Source organism: Palaemon carinicauda, chromosome 3 (genome assembly GCF_036898095.1).
Source record: "Palaemon carinicauda isolate YSFRI2023 chromosome 3, ASM3689809v2, whole genome shotgun sequence".
Classification (NCBI taxonomy): domain Eukaryota; kingdom Metazoa; phylum Arthropoda; class Malacostraca; order Decapoda; family Palaemonidae; genus Palaemon; species Palaemon carinicauda.
Window position 1 is genome coordinate 126282612 of NC_090727.1, and position 18382 is coordinate 126300993.

General features: G+C 44.6%; 1 protein-coding gene across 1 annotated transcript in view; it reads left to right on the top strand.

The window, feature by feature from the left end:
• The window catches only part of LOC137638477 (probable RNA-binding protein EIF1AD), a 44374-nt gene extending 26863 nt beyond the window's left edge, over positions 1–17511 (top strand). Inside the window, exon 3 of the mRNA XM_068370562.1 lies at positions 16764–17511. Coding sequence (XP_068226663.1) covers positions 16764–17231 — 468 coding nt within the window. The 3' untranslated portion in view covers positions 17232–17511. The remainder of the gene's footprint in view (positions 1–16763) is intronic.
• Positions 17512–18382: the final 871 nt, after the last annotated feature.

Consider the following 18382-nt stretch of genomic DNA (forward strand, 5'->3'; position numbering starts at 1 on the left):
TAAGTGGGTGTCACTATGGTGACACTAAGACTGTTCAAAATCTCAGGTGTGGAATTACACAGATAACACTTGTGCCATGTGTACATACTGTAGTACACAGTGTTGATAGTATACAATATTTACAGAAATTATATTGGGAAAATTTATAAAAATTTTCTATTTTAGAGTGGCACTCATCATTTCTTCCCTTTCAGGGAGGGTTATATTTTCTGTATACGTTGCATGTATAATTCCCTTAACATGTTACATTCGTTACACTCATTATTCCATTTGGTCATTTATTAGAAATAAATGTCTATTAGAGTGTAATTGCATCCTATTTCGCCCTGCAATTAGCATATTAAAAATGCCAGAGTTCTCTTACTTATTTATTTAAATAAACCTCATATTATTGTATGCTTACAAACAATGAATATAGTTGACACTTAATTGTTCCGACAATATATACAAACCGTGAGACCCTTTGTATATCTAGTGGATACTTATGTTTGTTCATACAATATATGCTAACCTTGAGGCCCCTTTTCTACCGTCGAGTATGACTCTTCCCTGTAGGGGGCAGGAAGCACTAACATTGTCTATGATTAGTGGTAATGACGGACAACGTTAACGTCATTTGTCTCAATGGTCCAGATGACCATAGAAAAATTGTCCCAAGGTTAAGGCATCGATGAAAATCCACAGATACAGTACTTTCTAGTAATTCTCTGGTAAACTTCCATCAGGACGACATGGCTTAAGCCCAAAAAACGTATTTTGAGCGAAGCAAAAAATCTATTTTTGGGTGAGATAGCCATGTCGTCCTGATGGACCCGCCCTCCTTTTCTACAGTAAAGGCCTTGGCAGGATCCCTCCCGAAGCTACTATATCTGTAGCACCATGCTCAATGCTACAAGGAATAACTGCCATCTAGGATATGTCGCCATCTAGATACTCAATAGTAGTACGGGAGGAAGGGTAACCTTGATAACGGCTCCCCTTCTATTTTTGCCACTCTTCCCCCTCGAGGCGAAAACGCTATTCGGGGTGAAGATTGCTATGTGTCGTATCAAGATATACGTCCCCTGATTTATGCGATATCCTTAAGAGAACTTTTAAGGATATTTGGGCCAGGAGTTAGAATTCTGGAGACCTGAAGGTAATTTCTCTGGGAATATAACTGTAGTCAAATATCAAGGATATTCGCGCCAGGAGTTAGAGTTCTGGAGACCTAAAGGTAATTTCTCTGGGAATATCACTGTAGTGTAATATCCCTTAGGAAGCTACTAATAGGAACCTTCCATCAGGACGACATGGCTATCTCACCCAAAAATAGATTTTTCGATTCGCTCAAAATCCGTTTTGCAAGCCAGGAATAGGAAAGGAACCTCAAATGAATAGGAGACTTGGTTTGCAAACACAACTGAAATAGTTGAACCCGAAAAAACTTTTAAGCAACAACTTGAATAGTTGAACCCAAGAGAACTTTTAAAGGTAATAAAGATATTTGGGCTTAATATACAATTACATTTCTGGGCTCGAACCTGTGCCGCCCAGTGAATAAGCTCCATTTAGCACTTATTCTTAGGTAATTTACTGCTAAATATACCAGAGAAAAAATGTAAAGGAGTGCTAGGTTAACTAGCTCGCTCACCTATTGGTGTCGGTATAAAATTGGGCGTATATTCCAGAGGTCCCGCACTATTTAGATTAATCCACGACAGAGAACCCCAATAGAGGAGAGCCGTTCAACCTCACTCGGTACTACTACAATGCATCCGCTCAGAACCCAACTCCTTTTAGCACAACGAGCAAAGTAACCCGCATTTTTCTTGTGCTCTCGAATTTTGGATATTTTCCAGTGAATTATGGCTTCTTCGTCGGTTTCCCAGGAGACACCGTCTAAGTTAAGTACCAAGCTGGATTTTACTGTGTTTTGAGCAACCTAGATCGTTTAATATTTATATTATAGGAGTTTATTCTCTTCGTTCATACCGATCTTGCTTGATTTCACTACAGTTGGTACTCCTGTTTTTGAGAGCTTTTAATTTTCACTTGCGGTGTTACTATGTGTATTATTTTTATTATCAAATATTATTTGTTATTGTGAATATTCATTATTTAGCGTTTAGAATCCTCGTGGTTCAATTTTTGGGCCGATATCATTTACGTATCGCTATGGCTGCCGACCGTGCTAAGGCGGCAATGTTATTTTTAGCCATCAGGTGTGTCTTTTGTGATTTAATTATTATGTTGCATGCCTTGCCCAAAAATTTTCTATGTGTTTATTCATATATTTAACGCTATTATTATTATTATAATGAATATTTGTGCCATTACTCCGTTTGATCTGTCTGGTTGGGGATCGTCAGTTGGTAGACCTGCTGCCTCGTATCACGTGATCCTCCCCCACGCTCCCCCTCTAGCTAGGTGGGAGGCTAGGCTTCTCCCCCCTCCACTAAGGGACCGTTGCCTTCCCTCCTTTTAGAGGGGGTAGTTAAGTGTTTATGGACTTTGTCCTCCGGGTGGCCCGGCGGTTTAGTCTCTGTCTAGTCTGGTTGGCCACCGGTCTACAGAGTTGGATCCCGGTGCACCCTATTTTATATTCACTTTTCATTCTGGCTTATGTTATACGAAACCCTCCGGGTTCGATTGGCAGTTCTTAGTTACAGTTCCGCCCCCCTATTATTTTATAACATTTCCTATGATGATTATATATGACAGTTCACTACCCCGGAGTCACTAAAGGAATTGGTATTGAATATACCTTTATTTCCCGGCCCGGGGTCTACCCCACCCCGGGAAATCAGACACTATGTGTCTTAATTCCTGTTATTGCATCCTTTTTTATGCTCCCGGCTTGACCGGAATGGATGGCTATACTTTAGTTTCAAGTTAGACTTATGTTTAGGCCCGGGACCTCCGGTCCCGCCCCTATGTAAGAATATTACAGTTAAGCTCTAACCTTGCGTTAGACCTATGTTAGGCCCGGGTCCTCCGGACCCGCCCCTATTTAAAAAAAAAAAAAAATAAAAAAAAAATAATAATAATAATAAGTACAGTTAAGCTCTAATCTTGTGTTAGACCTATGTTAGGCCCGGGTCCTCCGGACCCGCCCCTACTTAAAGAATAGTACAGTTAAGCTCTAATCTTGTGTTAGACCTATTTTAGGCCCGGGTCCTCCGGACCCGCCCCTACTTAAAAGAATAGTACAGTTAAGCTCTATTCTTGTGTTAGACCTATGTTAGGCCCTACTTAAAGAATAGTACAGTTAAGCTCTAATCTTGTGTTAGACCTATGTTAGGCCCGGGTCCTCCAGACCCGCCCCTACTTAAGAGAATTACAGTTTCTCATATACTATTCTTTTTACAGATGGTGCATTGTCTGACGCCGGCCTGTGCAGCTGTTCTGCACCAGCCTTGTGGCCACTCCGTCTGCCGATCTCACGCCCCTTGTGGGGTTCAACTGGAAGACGTTGTGGTATGGCACCCGGATAACTGTGTGATTTGCTTCGACCTCATCACTACCCTCGGATCTGACTCGGTAAGTCCCGTTGGCTATATTGCCTTCTTATTTTATTTACTATTAGTAAGATATCTATGGTCTTGAAGGACCATTGGGAGTCTCCCTTTTATAATTCCCACTATTATTTCAGGCATCCCCGGAGCAAAAGTCTGCGGCTCGGGCCACACTGAAGGTGTGGGTTGGTGGGTTTGCCCGGAATGTGAAGTCTAAGCGGCCGTACGTCCTATCTGAGGACTACTGCACCATGGTTTACCCCAACGCCAAGTCTTCAGCTGCTGTGGCTAGGCATGTGGCAGCTCCCATCATTGCCCACATTGATGCCACTATAACGGGTCTCATCGACCCAGAGCAAGATCCATCGGACGCCCCCGGAGGTCTGGAGGACAATGTTGCCTCCATGAACCTGGACGTCGAACCAATGTTGCTAGACGAGCCGGATACCGGTAGGTTGGTAAGTGAGGCAGGTGTGTCCGGCGCTGAGATTCCTATCCTCAGCCCCGCTCTTTCTTCTTCTTCTGATCGCTCTTCCTTTCTTGGATTTTCTGGGGACCGTGATTCGTCTCAACGTTCATACCCGGTTCCCCCTAAGGATAAGTCTACTTCAAGGACCTTACCCAAAGCTCGCAAGCCTCACAAGACTTCTCATGGCTCTAAACATGGTAACATGGTACGAACCCGTCTTCAAAGACCTCTGGTTCCTCCTCTAAGTCTCACGACCCGGGAGTTCCTTCCGCCCCTCCTGCTGCTAGCCCGGGCCTTTCCGAATCAGCTATGCTTCGCATCGTGTCGGAGATGCAGGCAAAGTTGGTTTCGGAGATGCAGTCGAGGATGGACACGATGTTCTCTAACTTCGGTCAGAGAATTGGGGCTTTAGAGCAAGGAGCTCCGGAGAGAGTCCAAAGCTCTCTCATACCGGATGCCTCTAAGCTCCCGCCGTTTGCCAAGAACAACCCCTGGCGGATGGCTCTTCATTCCCCGTTCTCAGACGGAATGTTGACTCTGGAGGGCCTTGGCACTCGTCCTCTAGAGGACTTTGAATTCTTTCCTCCGGGTCTGGCATTTCCATTTCATGGTTATGCCAGACTTACCGAGGAAGCTTTAGTCCGATTAGACAAGGTCCCCAAAGAGACGGTCATCTTCCCGAAGGAGCAAGCCCAATCTGTTTGGGCCAGATTTTTGAATGACATCGGCTGCACTAACACCATGCTGACGCCTTATAAAAGCTCCTTTACGATGTTCTTAATGGACAAGAACACCTTGACTCCATGCGTCAATAAGGTAGCAGAGCTTGCCTTTCAATATGCTCTAGAGGAGAAGCCCTTGCCTCCCATCCGAGAGGTGGATCCAATCTCCCTCCTTCTTCCCTCAGGTATTGAGTGTTGGGACAACGTCCATACCACCTTTACCTCCGGCAAGCTTGCAGCAGACTGTGCCTCAGTCTTGTTTAGTGAGAAGCTTCCCCGTCTCCTGGAATCCCTCATTAAACAGGAATATGATTCCCGCCTACGTGTGGGCCGTACTCTAAACCTGGCCACATCCACGGAGTCGATAGCCTTGACTTACGATACGGAGAGTATTTTTAAGTCTCTCAACAAGGCTACGTTACAGTCTTTATATTATGACTTGTATGACTTCGCTACTGCTAAACGCAGATGTCGCAAGCATGTTCTAGCTGAGGCGACGATTAGGCATGAACCTAATAAACTCATCCGGTCCTCCTGTTGGGGTTCAAATCTCTTCCCCGAGGATCTCGTAGAGGAAGTCTTGGCGGAGGCCACTAGGGTTAATCAGAGCCTTAAAGCCCGTTGGGGTTTGACCCCTAAACGCAAGTATGACCCCGCAAATTATCAAGCCCGGGGTAGGAAGAAGCTTAGACCATATACCTCCACCCAGTTTAGGCAACAACAGAGTGCTTCATCCAACTTCCGGCTGCCTCTTCCTCCATCTTCTGTTGTCCCTGCACAGCCTTCCACCTCTCGAGCTCCTTCGGATGACTATGTCACCGTTCTGCTACCTAAGAGCCAGCTTTCTGGTGCCTCCGCCACTTCCCCTGCCTTTAACCAGTCCTACGAGGCTCATAGCTCTTCCCAGAGTTATGGTAGAGGTAGAGGCTACCACCGTGGCTCTAACCAGAACAAAGGCAGGGGAAGAGCCTTTCGCAGAGGAAAGAACTTCCGAGGCGGACGTGGAGGCAACTCCTCAAACCAATACTGAGGTGCAGCAGGTAGGGGGGAGGCTCTATGCCTTCCGCAACAAATGGAGGTTCAGTCCCTGGGCGTTCAGTATCATCTCCAAGGGACTAGGGTGGAGTTGGATTCAAGGACCTCCTCCTCCGAACAAATTTCGTCAACATTCCACTCCGGACCTGGTCGAATTTGTCCAGGATCTTTTACAAAAGAACGCCATACAAGAAACGAAACATCTGAAGTTTCAAGGTCGGCTGTTCAGTGTCCCGAAGAAGGATTCAGACAAGAGAAGAGTGATTCTAGATCTATCCCTTCTCAACTTGTCCATTCAATGCGACAAGTTTCGAATGCTTACCGTCTCGCAGGTGCGGACCTTACTTCCCCGTGGGGCCGTCACCACCTCTATCGATCTTACAGACGCCTACTATCACGTCCCGATAGCGAGACACTTCCGTCCGTACCTAGGCTTTCGCTTAGGGGACAAAAGTTACTCCTTCAAGGTGATGCCTTTCGGGCTCAACATTGCCCCAAGGATCTTCACAAAGCTAGCAGAAGTCGCTGTTCAGGAACTCAGGAATCAAGGGATTCAAGTAGTAGCCTATCTGGACGACTGGCTCATTTGGTCAGACACCTCCCAAAATTGCCTAAAAGCCACTCACAAAGTCATCCATTATCTTCAATCTCTAGGCTTCCAGATCAACTTCAAGAAGTCCCGTCTTCTTCCAAAATCGAAGTTCCAATGGCTCGGCCTGCAATGGGATCTTATATCTCATACTCTGTGTCTTCCCAGACCCAAGAGGTTAGAGATTGCAAGGAACACCAAACGCTTTCTCAAAGACAAAGTAAGTTCCAGACGACTCCAAGAGAAGATTCTGGGGTCCCTTCAGTTTGCCTCAGTGACGGATCTTCTTCTGAAGGCAAAATTGAAAGATATCAATCGTGTCTGGCGTTCGAGGGCGAACCGGAAGCTCCGGGACAGGAAAGTCCGCCTTCCTCCCATTCTACGGGAAAGACTTCTTCCTTGGACAAGAGCAAACAGTCTGTCAAAGTCAGTTCCCCTTCGATTTCCGCCTCCGGAATTAATCATTCACACAGACGCATCCTTATCAGGTTGGGGCGGCTATTCTCAGCTCAAGAAAGTTCAAGGTCTTTGGACTCCCTTGTTCCGCCATTTTCACATCAATGTGCTAGAGGCCATGGCAGTTCTTCTAACCCTGAAACGTCTCGCTCTTCCCAAGAAACAACACCTTCGTCTGGTCCTCGACAGCGAAGTGGTGGTCCGCTGCCTCAACAGAGGCAGGTCAAAGTCAGGGCCTCTGAACCATGTTCTAGTAGCCATATTCTCCCTAGCAGCCTCGAACCGTTGGCATCTTTCAGCTGTCCACCTGGCGGGAGTCCGGAATGTAGTGGCAGACGCCCTGTCCCGGACCTCCCCTCTAGAATTGGAATGGTCACTCGATCTAAAGTCATTTCGGTAGATTCTCTCTCAGGTTCCCGGTCTCCAAGTGGACCTCTTCGCCACGGAATCCAACCACAAATTGAGAGTATATGTGGCTCCCAATCTAGACCCTCAGGCTTACGCCACAGACGCCATGTCACAGAATTGGGACAACTGGGAAAAGATTTATCTTTTTCCCCCGGTGAATCTTTTGCTGAAAGTTCTAGACAAACTGAGATCCTTCAAGGGACAAGTAGCCTTGGTCGCACCCAACTGGCCCAAGAGCAACTGGTATCCTCTCCTGCGGGAGTTGAGATTATACCCTCACCCGATACCCAATCCGGTTCTGTCTCAGATAGTACAAACACGCGTTGTGTACGCTTTCTCAAACATTCAGAGCGCCCTAACTTTATGGACTTTATGAAGTTTGCGGCTATGCATGGTGCCAATATTGATCCTCAAAACACCTTGTTCCTAGAATCTGATAAACGGGATTCCACCATCCGTCAGTATGACTCTGCAGTTAAAAAGTTGGCAAAATTTTTAATAGACTCAGACGTGAACTGTATGAACTTGAACCTTACAGTCACTTTCTTTAGATCTTTATTAGAATCAGGTCTGGCAGCCAATACTATCACCACTATTAAATCGGCTCTGAAAAAGATCTTCCTAGTGGGTTTTAACATAGACTTAACCGACTCTTTGTTAGCTTCAATTCCGAAAGCTTGTGCCAGACTGAAACCGGTTACTCGTCCTACCCCGGTGACCTGGTTCCTTAATGACGTACTCAAATTGGCTTCTGATACCATTAACAGTTCTTGTGATTACATGCCCCTTCTCAGGAAAACACTTTTCCTAGTGAGCTTGGCTTCCGGGGCAAGAATTTCTGAATTGGCAGCCTTGTCGAGAGACCCGGGTCATATTGACTTTCTGCCTTCAGGAGAGGTCCTTCTTTCTCCTAACAAATTCTTTTTGGCTAAGAATGAAGACCCTCAAAACAGATGGACCTCCTGGAAAATTGTTCCCCTCACGCAAGATCCGTCGCTGTGCCCTGTCACTACTCTTAGGTCTTATCTATCCCGGACCTCCTCTAACTCCTCGGGGCCTCTATTCGTTAGAGAACAAGGCGGTACCATTACTATTAAAGGGATCAGGCAACAAATTTTGTATTTTATTAAACAAGCTAACCCTGACTCTTTTCCTCTTGCACATGATATCAGGGCGGTTGCCACCTCGGTGAACTTCTTTCACCACATGAATTTTACAGACCTTTCCAGGTATACATGGTGGAAATCACCGTCAGTGTTCAAGAAACACTACCTTAAACATTTGGAAGCCCTAAAATTTTCTACAGTAGCCGCAGGGAGCGTAGTTACTCACGAGTAACTCACAGGTTAATGCCTTGACTCTTTATCTCTCCCTCTTACCTGCCTCATTTATACCCTATTGTATTCGTTGGTCTCGCACCTGAATACTCTTATTATATTTGTAAATTTTATGCTCCTGAGTATCTGTATATATTATCACTCACGGCATTATTATACCTACCTTATTGGATTTATGTTCATATTTAAGATACCCTTATAATTGTTTTTTGGTACTCATCTCTGATTAAAGCATCCTGTATTTCTCTTACGCTTATGTTTTTTCCTTTATTTTGCAAGTTTGGTGACATTTTTCTCTTGTATAGATTCACTGGGCGGCACAGGTTCGAGCCCAGAAAAGGGATTTTGACGTAGGAAAAATCTATTTCTGGGCGAAGGACCTGTGCCGCCCAGTGAACCCTCCCAGCTCCTCTCCCTTGGAGTCCCCAAACTTTGGGTGCTAAGGAGTTGGGTTCTGAGCGGATGCATTGTAGTAGTACCGAGTGAGGTTGAACGGCTCTCCTCTATTGGGGTTCTCTGTCGTGGATTAATCTAAATAGTGCGGGACCTCTGGAATATACGCCCAATTTTATACCGACACCAATAGGTGAGCGAGCTAGTTAACCTAGCACTCCTTTACATTTTTTCTCTGGTATATTTAGCAGTAAATTACCTAAGAATAAGTGCTAAATGGAGCTTATTCACTGGGCGGCACAGGTCCTTCGCCCAGAAATAGATTTTTCCTACGTCAAAATCCCTTTATAAGACTCTTTACATAACACTATCAGTGGCATCACTGTTTAAAGGGCAGTTGTGAGTATAAATACACAGAGGATTGATTGTAATTATTTTTATGTGAATACAAAATCTGTGTGGAAAGATTATTGACTATAGTATGTGCTCCAAGTAGAATAGCATAATTTTTCTTACCATGAGAAATTTAGAATTTAGCAGTTTTGTTGATAAATATTTTAATTTGACATATAAATGTAAAATACTTTTTATTAAGACCAGAGATGATATGGAATTACTTTTATGTGTAGGATTCCTATGAGATTAATTTATTCTATAATGTTTTTTTTTTTTTTTTTTTACTAAACAGACTTTGTTACTTATAAGATCAGACCTCCAAACTCTTGGAAAAGATTGTTTGTACTGTTTTATTGCTCTATTACTGCACTGCTTTGCTAATCCTATCTCTTCCTTTAAATTCTGTAATAATGGTTGCTTTTCCCTTGAAGTACAGTGGGGAGACTGTATTTCCACTGAGGAATGGGTTGGATGTTATTTCTAGGAAATGGGCAAAAAGGTTTAAATAGTTTGGATATTTGATGAGAAGGGATGGGAATAGTTGATTACAAAAGCTTAGGTATGGAAGTAGTAAGGCAAAACACTTCTATAAAGGAAGACCCAGGGAATCATGGTGAAGGGTATAGATTAAGGTCTAGACTACAGTATATAGGAGTTTTCAATATTAATCTTACCCGATAATCATGTAGCTGTCAACTCTGTTGCCGACAGAAATCTACGGTCGGGATACGCCAGCGATCGCTATACAGGTGGGGGTGTACACAACAGCGCCATCTGTGGTCAGGTACTCCAGTACTTCTTGTCAACACCACCTCAATTTTTCCTCTGTCGTGCCTCCGGCTAGACCTACATGGATACGCTGTTGATTCTGGAGTTATTGTTCACGATTTGGTGATGTATTTGCTCTAGAATTTAGCCTTCGCTATTCAGGAAGCTTTATCATTAGCTTAGCAAGTTTTTTGGAATTAATTTGATTTAATTTTGGTGACGAAGAGAGTATGAACTCTCTTTCACTTTTTAATGGCCGACCCTTCCCTTAGTCGGAAGTGTTGGTGTCGAAGAGAGTATAGACTCTCTTTCTTAATTTTGCTTAACAAAGTTATAGATTTATTTTATATCTCTCCGCCTTTTATAGGCCTCTTCGATTAACAAATGCGACCTTTCCTAATAGTAGGCGGTCTTTTTTTGTAACCGAAGTTAATTAACATTGAGCCCGTCTTTTCGTTTTTACCTGTTAACATTTTATGCTATTTTACTGTTTTTGAAAGAATTTCTTTGATAGTCTCGTACTGTTTTCAAGGTTGAACTAACGTTTTGTTTTGTCTCTGCAGTTGTTGACGTTCAGAACGTTCAACTTGCGCTCTATCGTTATGATAGAGAGAGAGATTCACGGTTTCACGTTGCAGTAAGAGTAAACCGATTCTAGCGTTTTGTTCATTCTTTCTTAGCTTAAATGGTTTTAATTCTAATAAAGGTACTTTTTATTTGGGAAATCTTTCAGTTTTTTTCCTTTAACAATAATATGTTTTAACGATATATAATTGGGCTCATCTCTCAGGTTCTAAGTCAAAAGAGAGAGAGAGAGAGATAGAGACGGAGGGAGAGAGAGGAGGGTAAACGTTTCGTTCAAGCGGGTAACGTTGTTATCGTTTTTGCTCTTCTCCCTAGTCTCTTTAGGGGAAGAAGGTAAACGTTTCTAGAGTTTTATTCTTGTTCCCAGGCTTTTTGCGGTGAGAGATTTTAAACGTAGTTTATTTGATCTAGTGTTTAGTCTCTTTTCCAGCCACTGAATTATTTATCTTTCATTATGTTTTTCTGTTACATTGTAATACTGTTTTCGCGATTACTAACTTTTAATGAAGGATAGAATTGCGTGTTTCAGGTACAAACCACTTAAAGTTTCGAGTTCAGTGAAATAAGTGCAAACAGAAAATCAAAAGTGATAAAGTGATAAGCGCAAAGTGTTACAGTGTTGCGTTCGAGGGTTCGTCTGTTCGTGCCAGTTGTTCGCCTAGTCTGGGACCTCTTACAAGCTCCCAAGCCCAGGGGAGAAGTAACGTCGAAGGACTTATGGGTTCATCAGGCCTTGATCGACGAACAGACGTTTCCCTCCGTGGTTTCGGGTGTAACCAACTCACGTAGCCGACGTGATCACCCCACCCACACAAAGACGAGAGAGCCCATTTATTCCTCGTCTGCGGAAGAGGTTTCTCGCAGAAACCATGGACCAAATCTTGCAGCTTTTAAGTGCAAGTCGGTCCCTTCCGCGCAAGTCCAACTCCTAGGTGTAGCCATTAACACTGGGTCAGTTCGGACTTGCTGCAGTACGACAACTGCACACCTCCCAGAGAGGCAAGGTGGTATCGCAACAGGCAGTAACTCCGTCTGTTGCCGCACCAGCTGTTTTAGACAATCAGTCTCAACGGACAGTAGCTCCGTTTGTTGTTGTCTTTCATAGACCCTAGTGGTCTATGCTGCAGACAATGCAGTCTCAGCTTGCGGTTTTGATGCAGGAGTTTCAGGCAGAGAAGGTTAGCACACCTCCTCCTGCGAGCGCTCCTCCACCTCTGCGCAGTCCACCCTGCCAGACGTATGATGTTGAGGCTCCTCCTGCCTCCATGCGTGAGCTGCCGCATTGGGAGTTGCCAGGTACCAGCGCTATGCAGCAACCTCCACTTTCCTTGAGGCAGGAGCCTCTTGCTATGCGGCAACCTCCTCAACCCTTGAGGCAGGAGCCTCATGCTTTGCAGCAACCTCCTCTACCCATGAGGCAGGAGCCTCATGCGTTGCGGCAACCTCCTCCATCCTTGAGGCAGCAGCCTCATGCGTTGAGGCAACCTCCACCATCCTTGAGGCAGCAGCCTCATGCTATGCGGCAACCGCCTCAACTCTTGAGGCAAGAGCCTCTCTCTGCGCAGCTACCTCCTCAACCCTTGAGGCAGACGCAACTCTTGAGGCAGGAACCTCATGCTATGAGGCAGCCGCCTCAACTCATGAGGCAGGAGCCTCATGCTATGAGGAGCCTCATGCTATGCGGCATCCTCCTCAACCCATGAGGCAGGGACCTCATGCTATGAGGAGCCTCATGCTATGCGGCATCCTCCTCAACCCATGAGGCAGGAGCCTCATGCTATGCGGCAACCTCCTCTACCCATGAGGCAGGAGCCTCATGCTATGCGGCATCCTCCTCAACCCATGAGGCAGGAGCCTCATGCTATGCGGCATCCTCCTCAATCCATGAGGCAGGAGCCTCATGCTATGAGGAGCCTCATGCTATGCGGCATCCTCCTCAAACCATGAGGCAGGAGCCTCATGCTATGCGGCAACCGCCTCAACCCATGAGGCAGGAGCCTCATACTATGCGGCATCCTCCTCAACGCATGCGGCATGAGCCTCATCCCTTGCAGCATGAGCCTCATCCCATGCAGCATGAGCCTCATACCATGCAGCATGAGCCTCATCCCATGCAGCATGAGCCTCATCCCATGCAGCATAAGCCGCACGCCATGCAACATGCTCTGCTTTCCTTACAGCATGCTCTACATACAGCATGCTCTGCATACCTTACCGCATGCTCCTCAGTCACACATCTTTGGTTGTTGCCAACTCACAAGACTGTCAAGCAGTTTCATAACGTTGCCTTCTGGTCTGCTGCTTTTGCGCCAGTGAAACCCTCACTGAGAGAACTTAGCTTTTCTCGGATATGGTTCCTGTAGATGAGAAAGTGCTATTCTCCCTCCTTCTGATATTCCCTTGAGGACTCTGTCATTTGGAGAGGAGCCTTTAGCTGCTTAGCCTCCTATGGACTTTTATTTAAGCATAACATGCTTCCAGGGAGGGTAATGGTTCCACTTCAGTCGCTAACCCCGTCTGTTACCACACCTGCTCCCATAGACCTTGAGCTTTGTTGCAAGACATGCAGTCCAAGCTTAGTCCTTGTTAGAGGATTTTTTGTTTACGGAGTCAGTGTGTCACTGGGAAGACGTTCAAGAACCAGCAGAAGTGACTTGTTGTGACGCAGTGCGGCAACCTCAGCAACCCGATAAGAAGTTGTCTGTACGACCCAGACAGTCTAGACAGCTTCGGGTTGTCGCTGTACTTCCTCGCTTCCCCATGGTTGACAGTTCACAGACTGTGCAGCAGTACCATGATCTTGTGTCCGGCTCCGTCAGACGACTGGCTTTTAAGAGCTCCCACAAGTCGTCGCTGTCTGGAGATTCTCAGATGGACTATGGATCTGACCAAGGAACTGGGCCTCCTGGTCAATTTTGAGGAGTCCCAGCTCGTCCCATCCCAGACCATTGTCTACCTGGGTATGGATCTTCAGAGTCGAGCTTTTCGGGCTTTTCCGTCGGCCCCAAGGATCTACCAAGCCCTAGAATGCATCCAGAGCATGCTGAGAAGGAACCGATGCTCAGTCAGGTAGTGGATGAGTCTAACAGGGACACTTTCATCGCTGGCCCTGTTCATCGAGTTAGGGAGACGCCACCTCCGCCCCCTTCAGTATCATCTAGCTGCTCACTAGATAAAGGACATGACGCTAGAGACGGTCTCAGTTCCTGTTTCCGAAGAGAGGAGGTCTACTCTCACGTGGTGAAAGAACAGCTTTCTTCTCAAGGAAGTCTACCTTTGGCTGTTCAGAAGCCCGACCGCCGTCTCTTCTCTGACGCATCAGACACGGGCTGGGGTGCGACTTTGGACGGACAGGAATGCTCGGGAACATGGAATCAGGAGCAAAGGACACTTCACATCAATTGCAAGGAGCTGTTGGCGGTTCATCTGGCCTTGATAAACTTCAAGTCCCTCCAGCTTAACAAGGTGGTGGAGGTGGACTCTGACAACACCACAGCCTTGGCTTACATCTCCAAGCAGGGAGGGACTCATTCGTGGAAGTTGTTCTAGATCGCAAGGGACCTCCTCATCTGGTCAAAAGATCGAAAGCTCACGCTGGTAACGAGGTTCATTCAGGGCGATATGAATGTCATGGCAGATCGCCTTAGCCGGAAGGGTCAGGTCATCCCCACAGAGTGGACCCTTCACAAGAATGTTTGCAGCAGACTTTGGGCCCTGTGGGGTCAGCCAACCATAGATCTGTTCGCTACCTCGATAACCTAGAGGCTCCCGTTGTATTGTTCTCCGATTCCAGACCCAGCAGCAGTTCACGTGGATGCTTTTCTGCTGGATTGGTCCCATCTCGACCTGTATGCATTCCCGCCGTTCAAGATTGTCAACAGGGTACTTCAGAAGTTCACCTCTCGCAAAGGGACACGGCTGACGTTGGTTGGCTCCGCTCTGGCCCGCGAGAGAATGGTCCATAGAGGTACTGCAATGGCTGGTCGACATTCCCAGGACTCTTCCTCTAGGAGTGGTCCTTCTACGTCTACCTCACGTAAAGAAGGTACACCCTAACCTCCACGCTCTTCGTCTGACTGCCTTCAGACTTTCGAAAGACTCTCAAGAGCTAGGGGCTTTTCGAAGGAGGCAGCCAGAGCGATTGCCAGAGCAAGGAGGACATCCACTCTCAGAGTCTATCAGTCTAAAGGGGAAGTCTTCCGAAGCTGGTACAAGGCCAATGCAGTTTCCTCAACCAGTACCACTGTAACCCAGATTGCTGACTTCCTGTTACATCTAAGGAACGTAAGATCCCTTTCAGCTCCTACGATCAAGGGTTACAGAAGTATGTTGGCAGCGGTTTTCCGCCACAGAGGCTTGGATCTTTCCACCAACAAAGATCTACAGGACCTCCTTAGGTCTTTTGAGACCTCAAAGGAACGTCGGTTGTCCACTCCAGGCTGGAATCTAGACGTGGTCCTAAGGTTCCTTATGTCATCAAGATTTGAACCTCTCCAATCAGCCTCTTTTAAGGACCTCACATTAAAACTTTTTTCCTCGTGTGCTTGACAACAGCTAAAAGAGTAAGTGAGATCCACGCCTTCAGCAGGAACATAGTTTTCACATCTGAAACGGCTACATGTTCCTTGCAGCTCGGTTTTTTGCTAAATCGAGCTTCCTTCACGTCCTTGGCCTAAGTCGTTCGAGATCCCAAGCCTGTCCAACTTGGTGGGGAACGAACTGGAGAGAGTACTTTGTCCAGTTAGAGCTCTTAGGTACTATCTAAAAAGGTCATAACCTTTACGAGGACAATCAGAAGCCTTATGGTGTGCTATCAAGAAGCCTTCTCTTCCAAGGTCTAAAACTCAGTTTATTACTCATTCAGGCTCCTGATTAGGGAAGCACATTCTCATCTGAAGGAAGAAGACCTTGCTTTGCTGAAGGTAAGGACACATGAAGTGAGAGCTGTGGCTACTTCAGTGGCCTTCAAACAGAACCGTTCTCTGCAGAGTGTTATGGATGCAACCTATTGGAGAAGCAAGTCAGTGTTCGCATCATTCTATCTCAAAGATGTCCAGTCTCTTTACGAGAACTGCTACACCCTGGGACCATTCGTAGCAACGAATGCAGTAGTAGGCGGGGGCTCAGCCACTACATTCCCATAATCCCATAACCTTTTTAACCTTTCTCTTGAATACTTTTTATGGGTTGTACGGTCGGCTAAGAAGCCTTCCACATCCTTGTTGATTTGGCGGGTGGTCAATTCTTTCTTGAGAAGCGCCGAGGTTAAAGGTTGTGATGAGGTCCTTTAGTATGGGTTGCAGCCCTTTATACTTCAGCACCTAAGAGTCGTTCATCCTAAGAGGACCGCTACGCTCAGTAAGGAAGACGTACTTAATAAAGGCAGAGTAATGGTTCAAGTCGTCTTCCTTACCAGGTACTTATTTATTTTATGTTATTTTTGAATAACTAATAAAATAAAATACGGGATACTTAGCTTCTTTGTTAACATGTATGCTGGTCTCCACCCACCACCCTGGGTGTGAATCAGCTACATGATTATCGGGTAAGATTAATATTGAAAAATGTTATTTTCATTAGTAAAATAAATTTTTGAATATACTTACCCGATAATCATGATTTAATTGACCCACCCTTCCTCCCCATAGAGAACCAGTGGACCGAGGAAAAAATTGAGGTGGTGTTGACAAGAAGTACTGGAGTACCTGACCACAGATGGCGCTGTTGTGTACACCCCCACCTGTATAGCGATCGCTGGCGTATCCCGACCGTAGATTTCTGTCGGCAACAGAGTTGACAGCTACATGATTATCGGGTAAGTATATTCAAAAATTTATTTTACTAATGAAAATAACATTTCACACAGAAAGAGTAGAACAAAATGAGTTGGGAGAACTTATTTCATATCTAATCGTATAAAACAAAAAACAAAAAATAAATAAATCTCAATAATGATGAATTTGCTTTTTCTGTAACTGATTTACTTAATTCTTTATTTACATAAGATGTTTATAAAATTGTAGGGCTAATTAATGAATTCTAAAGTACAATGTCATTTAATTTTGATCTTTGTAAAGTTAATGACTTTTTTTCTTTTAACTTTTTCAGGTTGCAACACCCACTGGAGAAGAATTCCTTGTGTCTATGCCTCCAAAGTTTCGCAAGCATGTATGGATCAAGAGAGGAAATTATGTTGTGACAGAGCCCATACCCGAAGGAAATAAAGTACGTGCAGAGATCGTTCGAATCTTGATGAAAGATCACATTAGATTTTTAGAGCAAAATGGTAAGTGGCCATCAGAATTTGCTCTGCAGGATTGTGAGAGCAAAGATGAACTTGAGGTCAGTAGTAGACTAAATGATATGAAAGTCAGTAATGAAGATGCGGATGAAATCAGCTCAGAAGAGAGTGAACACGATGATGATTTCTTGATTGAAAATCCAAACAGACCAAAAGTTTATTTTGACGAGACTGAATCTAGTGACTCTGAAGAAGAGAGTGATAGAGAAACTGAATCTGACAAAGAACCAGACAGTGATGATGAAAGTGTCAGTAATAGAAAAGTTACCCTTTAAGGCGCTGCACTAGCTAAATTGGTAGACTTGGTGATTTTATTTCAATAATTTGAGGTGTGAGTGACTATGCAAAATACTTTTTACAAATATGTGGTAATAAAAAAGGTGTTTAGGTGTTAACAGTGAAGGTAAAGCTTATTGCTAAGCAAAGGAAAACGATAAGGTACATACTAGTTGGTAAATATTATTTATAAATTTATATGTATACATTTTTCAAGAAAATGTGTTTTCTTCTTAAGTGGAATTCTTTTGAATAAAACATGCATAAATTCTTGCTAACGTTCTCAAAGAATTCTTAACCTTTTCTTCTTGTTTTCTCAATCTTATATAATTTGTGTGACATACTTTTCGTATGTATTGAATATGCTTTTCACAGCTGACTTAGGTGTCCTATTTTCACCCAGTTACTTCCTCCGGACGTTTTCATGTATCTTAGCTCTTTGAAACCGGAGAATGTCACAGAAGCAAGATATTAGTACAGTAGAAAAATAGTGCCATCAGTGTGCCTCGTGTAGTGTTTTTTAGACATTAGTGTATCAAAGCCTATTAGCAGTCTCCCTTTGGCCCCCAGCTACACTCAAGTCTTTAGCCTTCTACAATACCTCTGTACCTGTTTCCTTTTTTCCATCTTGCTGTCTAACATTTTGACTTTTACTTCGTAGTACAATACACTACTGCAAACAGTTGTGGTGGATGGCTTTGTTTCCAAATGTGCTCTACTGTTTGCCCAACCACATCTTTATGGTAGGAGCAAAGGGTTTGCATACGTCTCAGGAGGTTTTATTTTATTTTGGCCGAGCTTTTCATATGAAGTATGAATAACACAGGGATTTTAGGTAAGTATTGAAATTGTTATTTTTTGTTTAAAAATTAAGTTCTCATATATTTAGACCCTACCACAAACCCGTTTAGACACTAGCTTGACATAGTTTTCATAACTGCAGATTTTGAACATCAATGTTTTAAATCACATTATTGTACTCGATAAATGGAAGAAATGGAAAGAGGATGCTTTTCTTCCAATAATAACTTAGTGAATGAGAATTTAGCCCATATATGAATCTTAATACCAGCATGTTTTAACCATCTAACACAAAAAAGTATAAAATGAAACCTTAAAGATGGCAATACGTTGTAGCAAATGACACGAG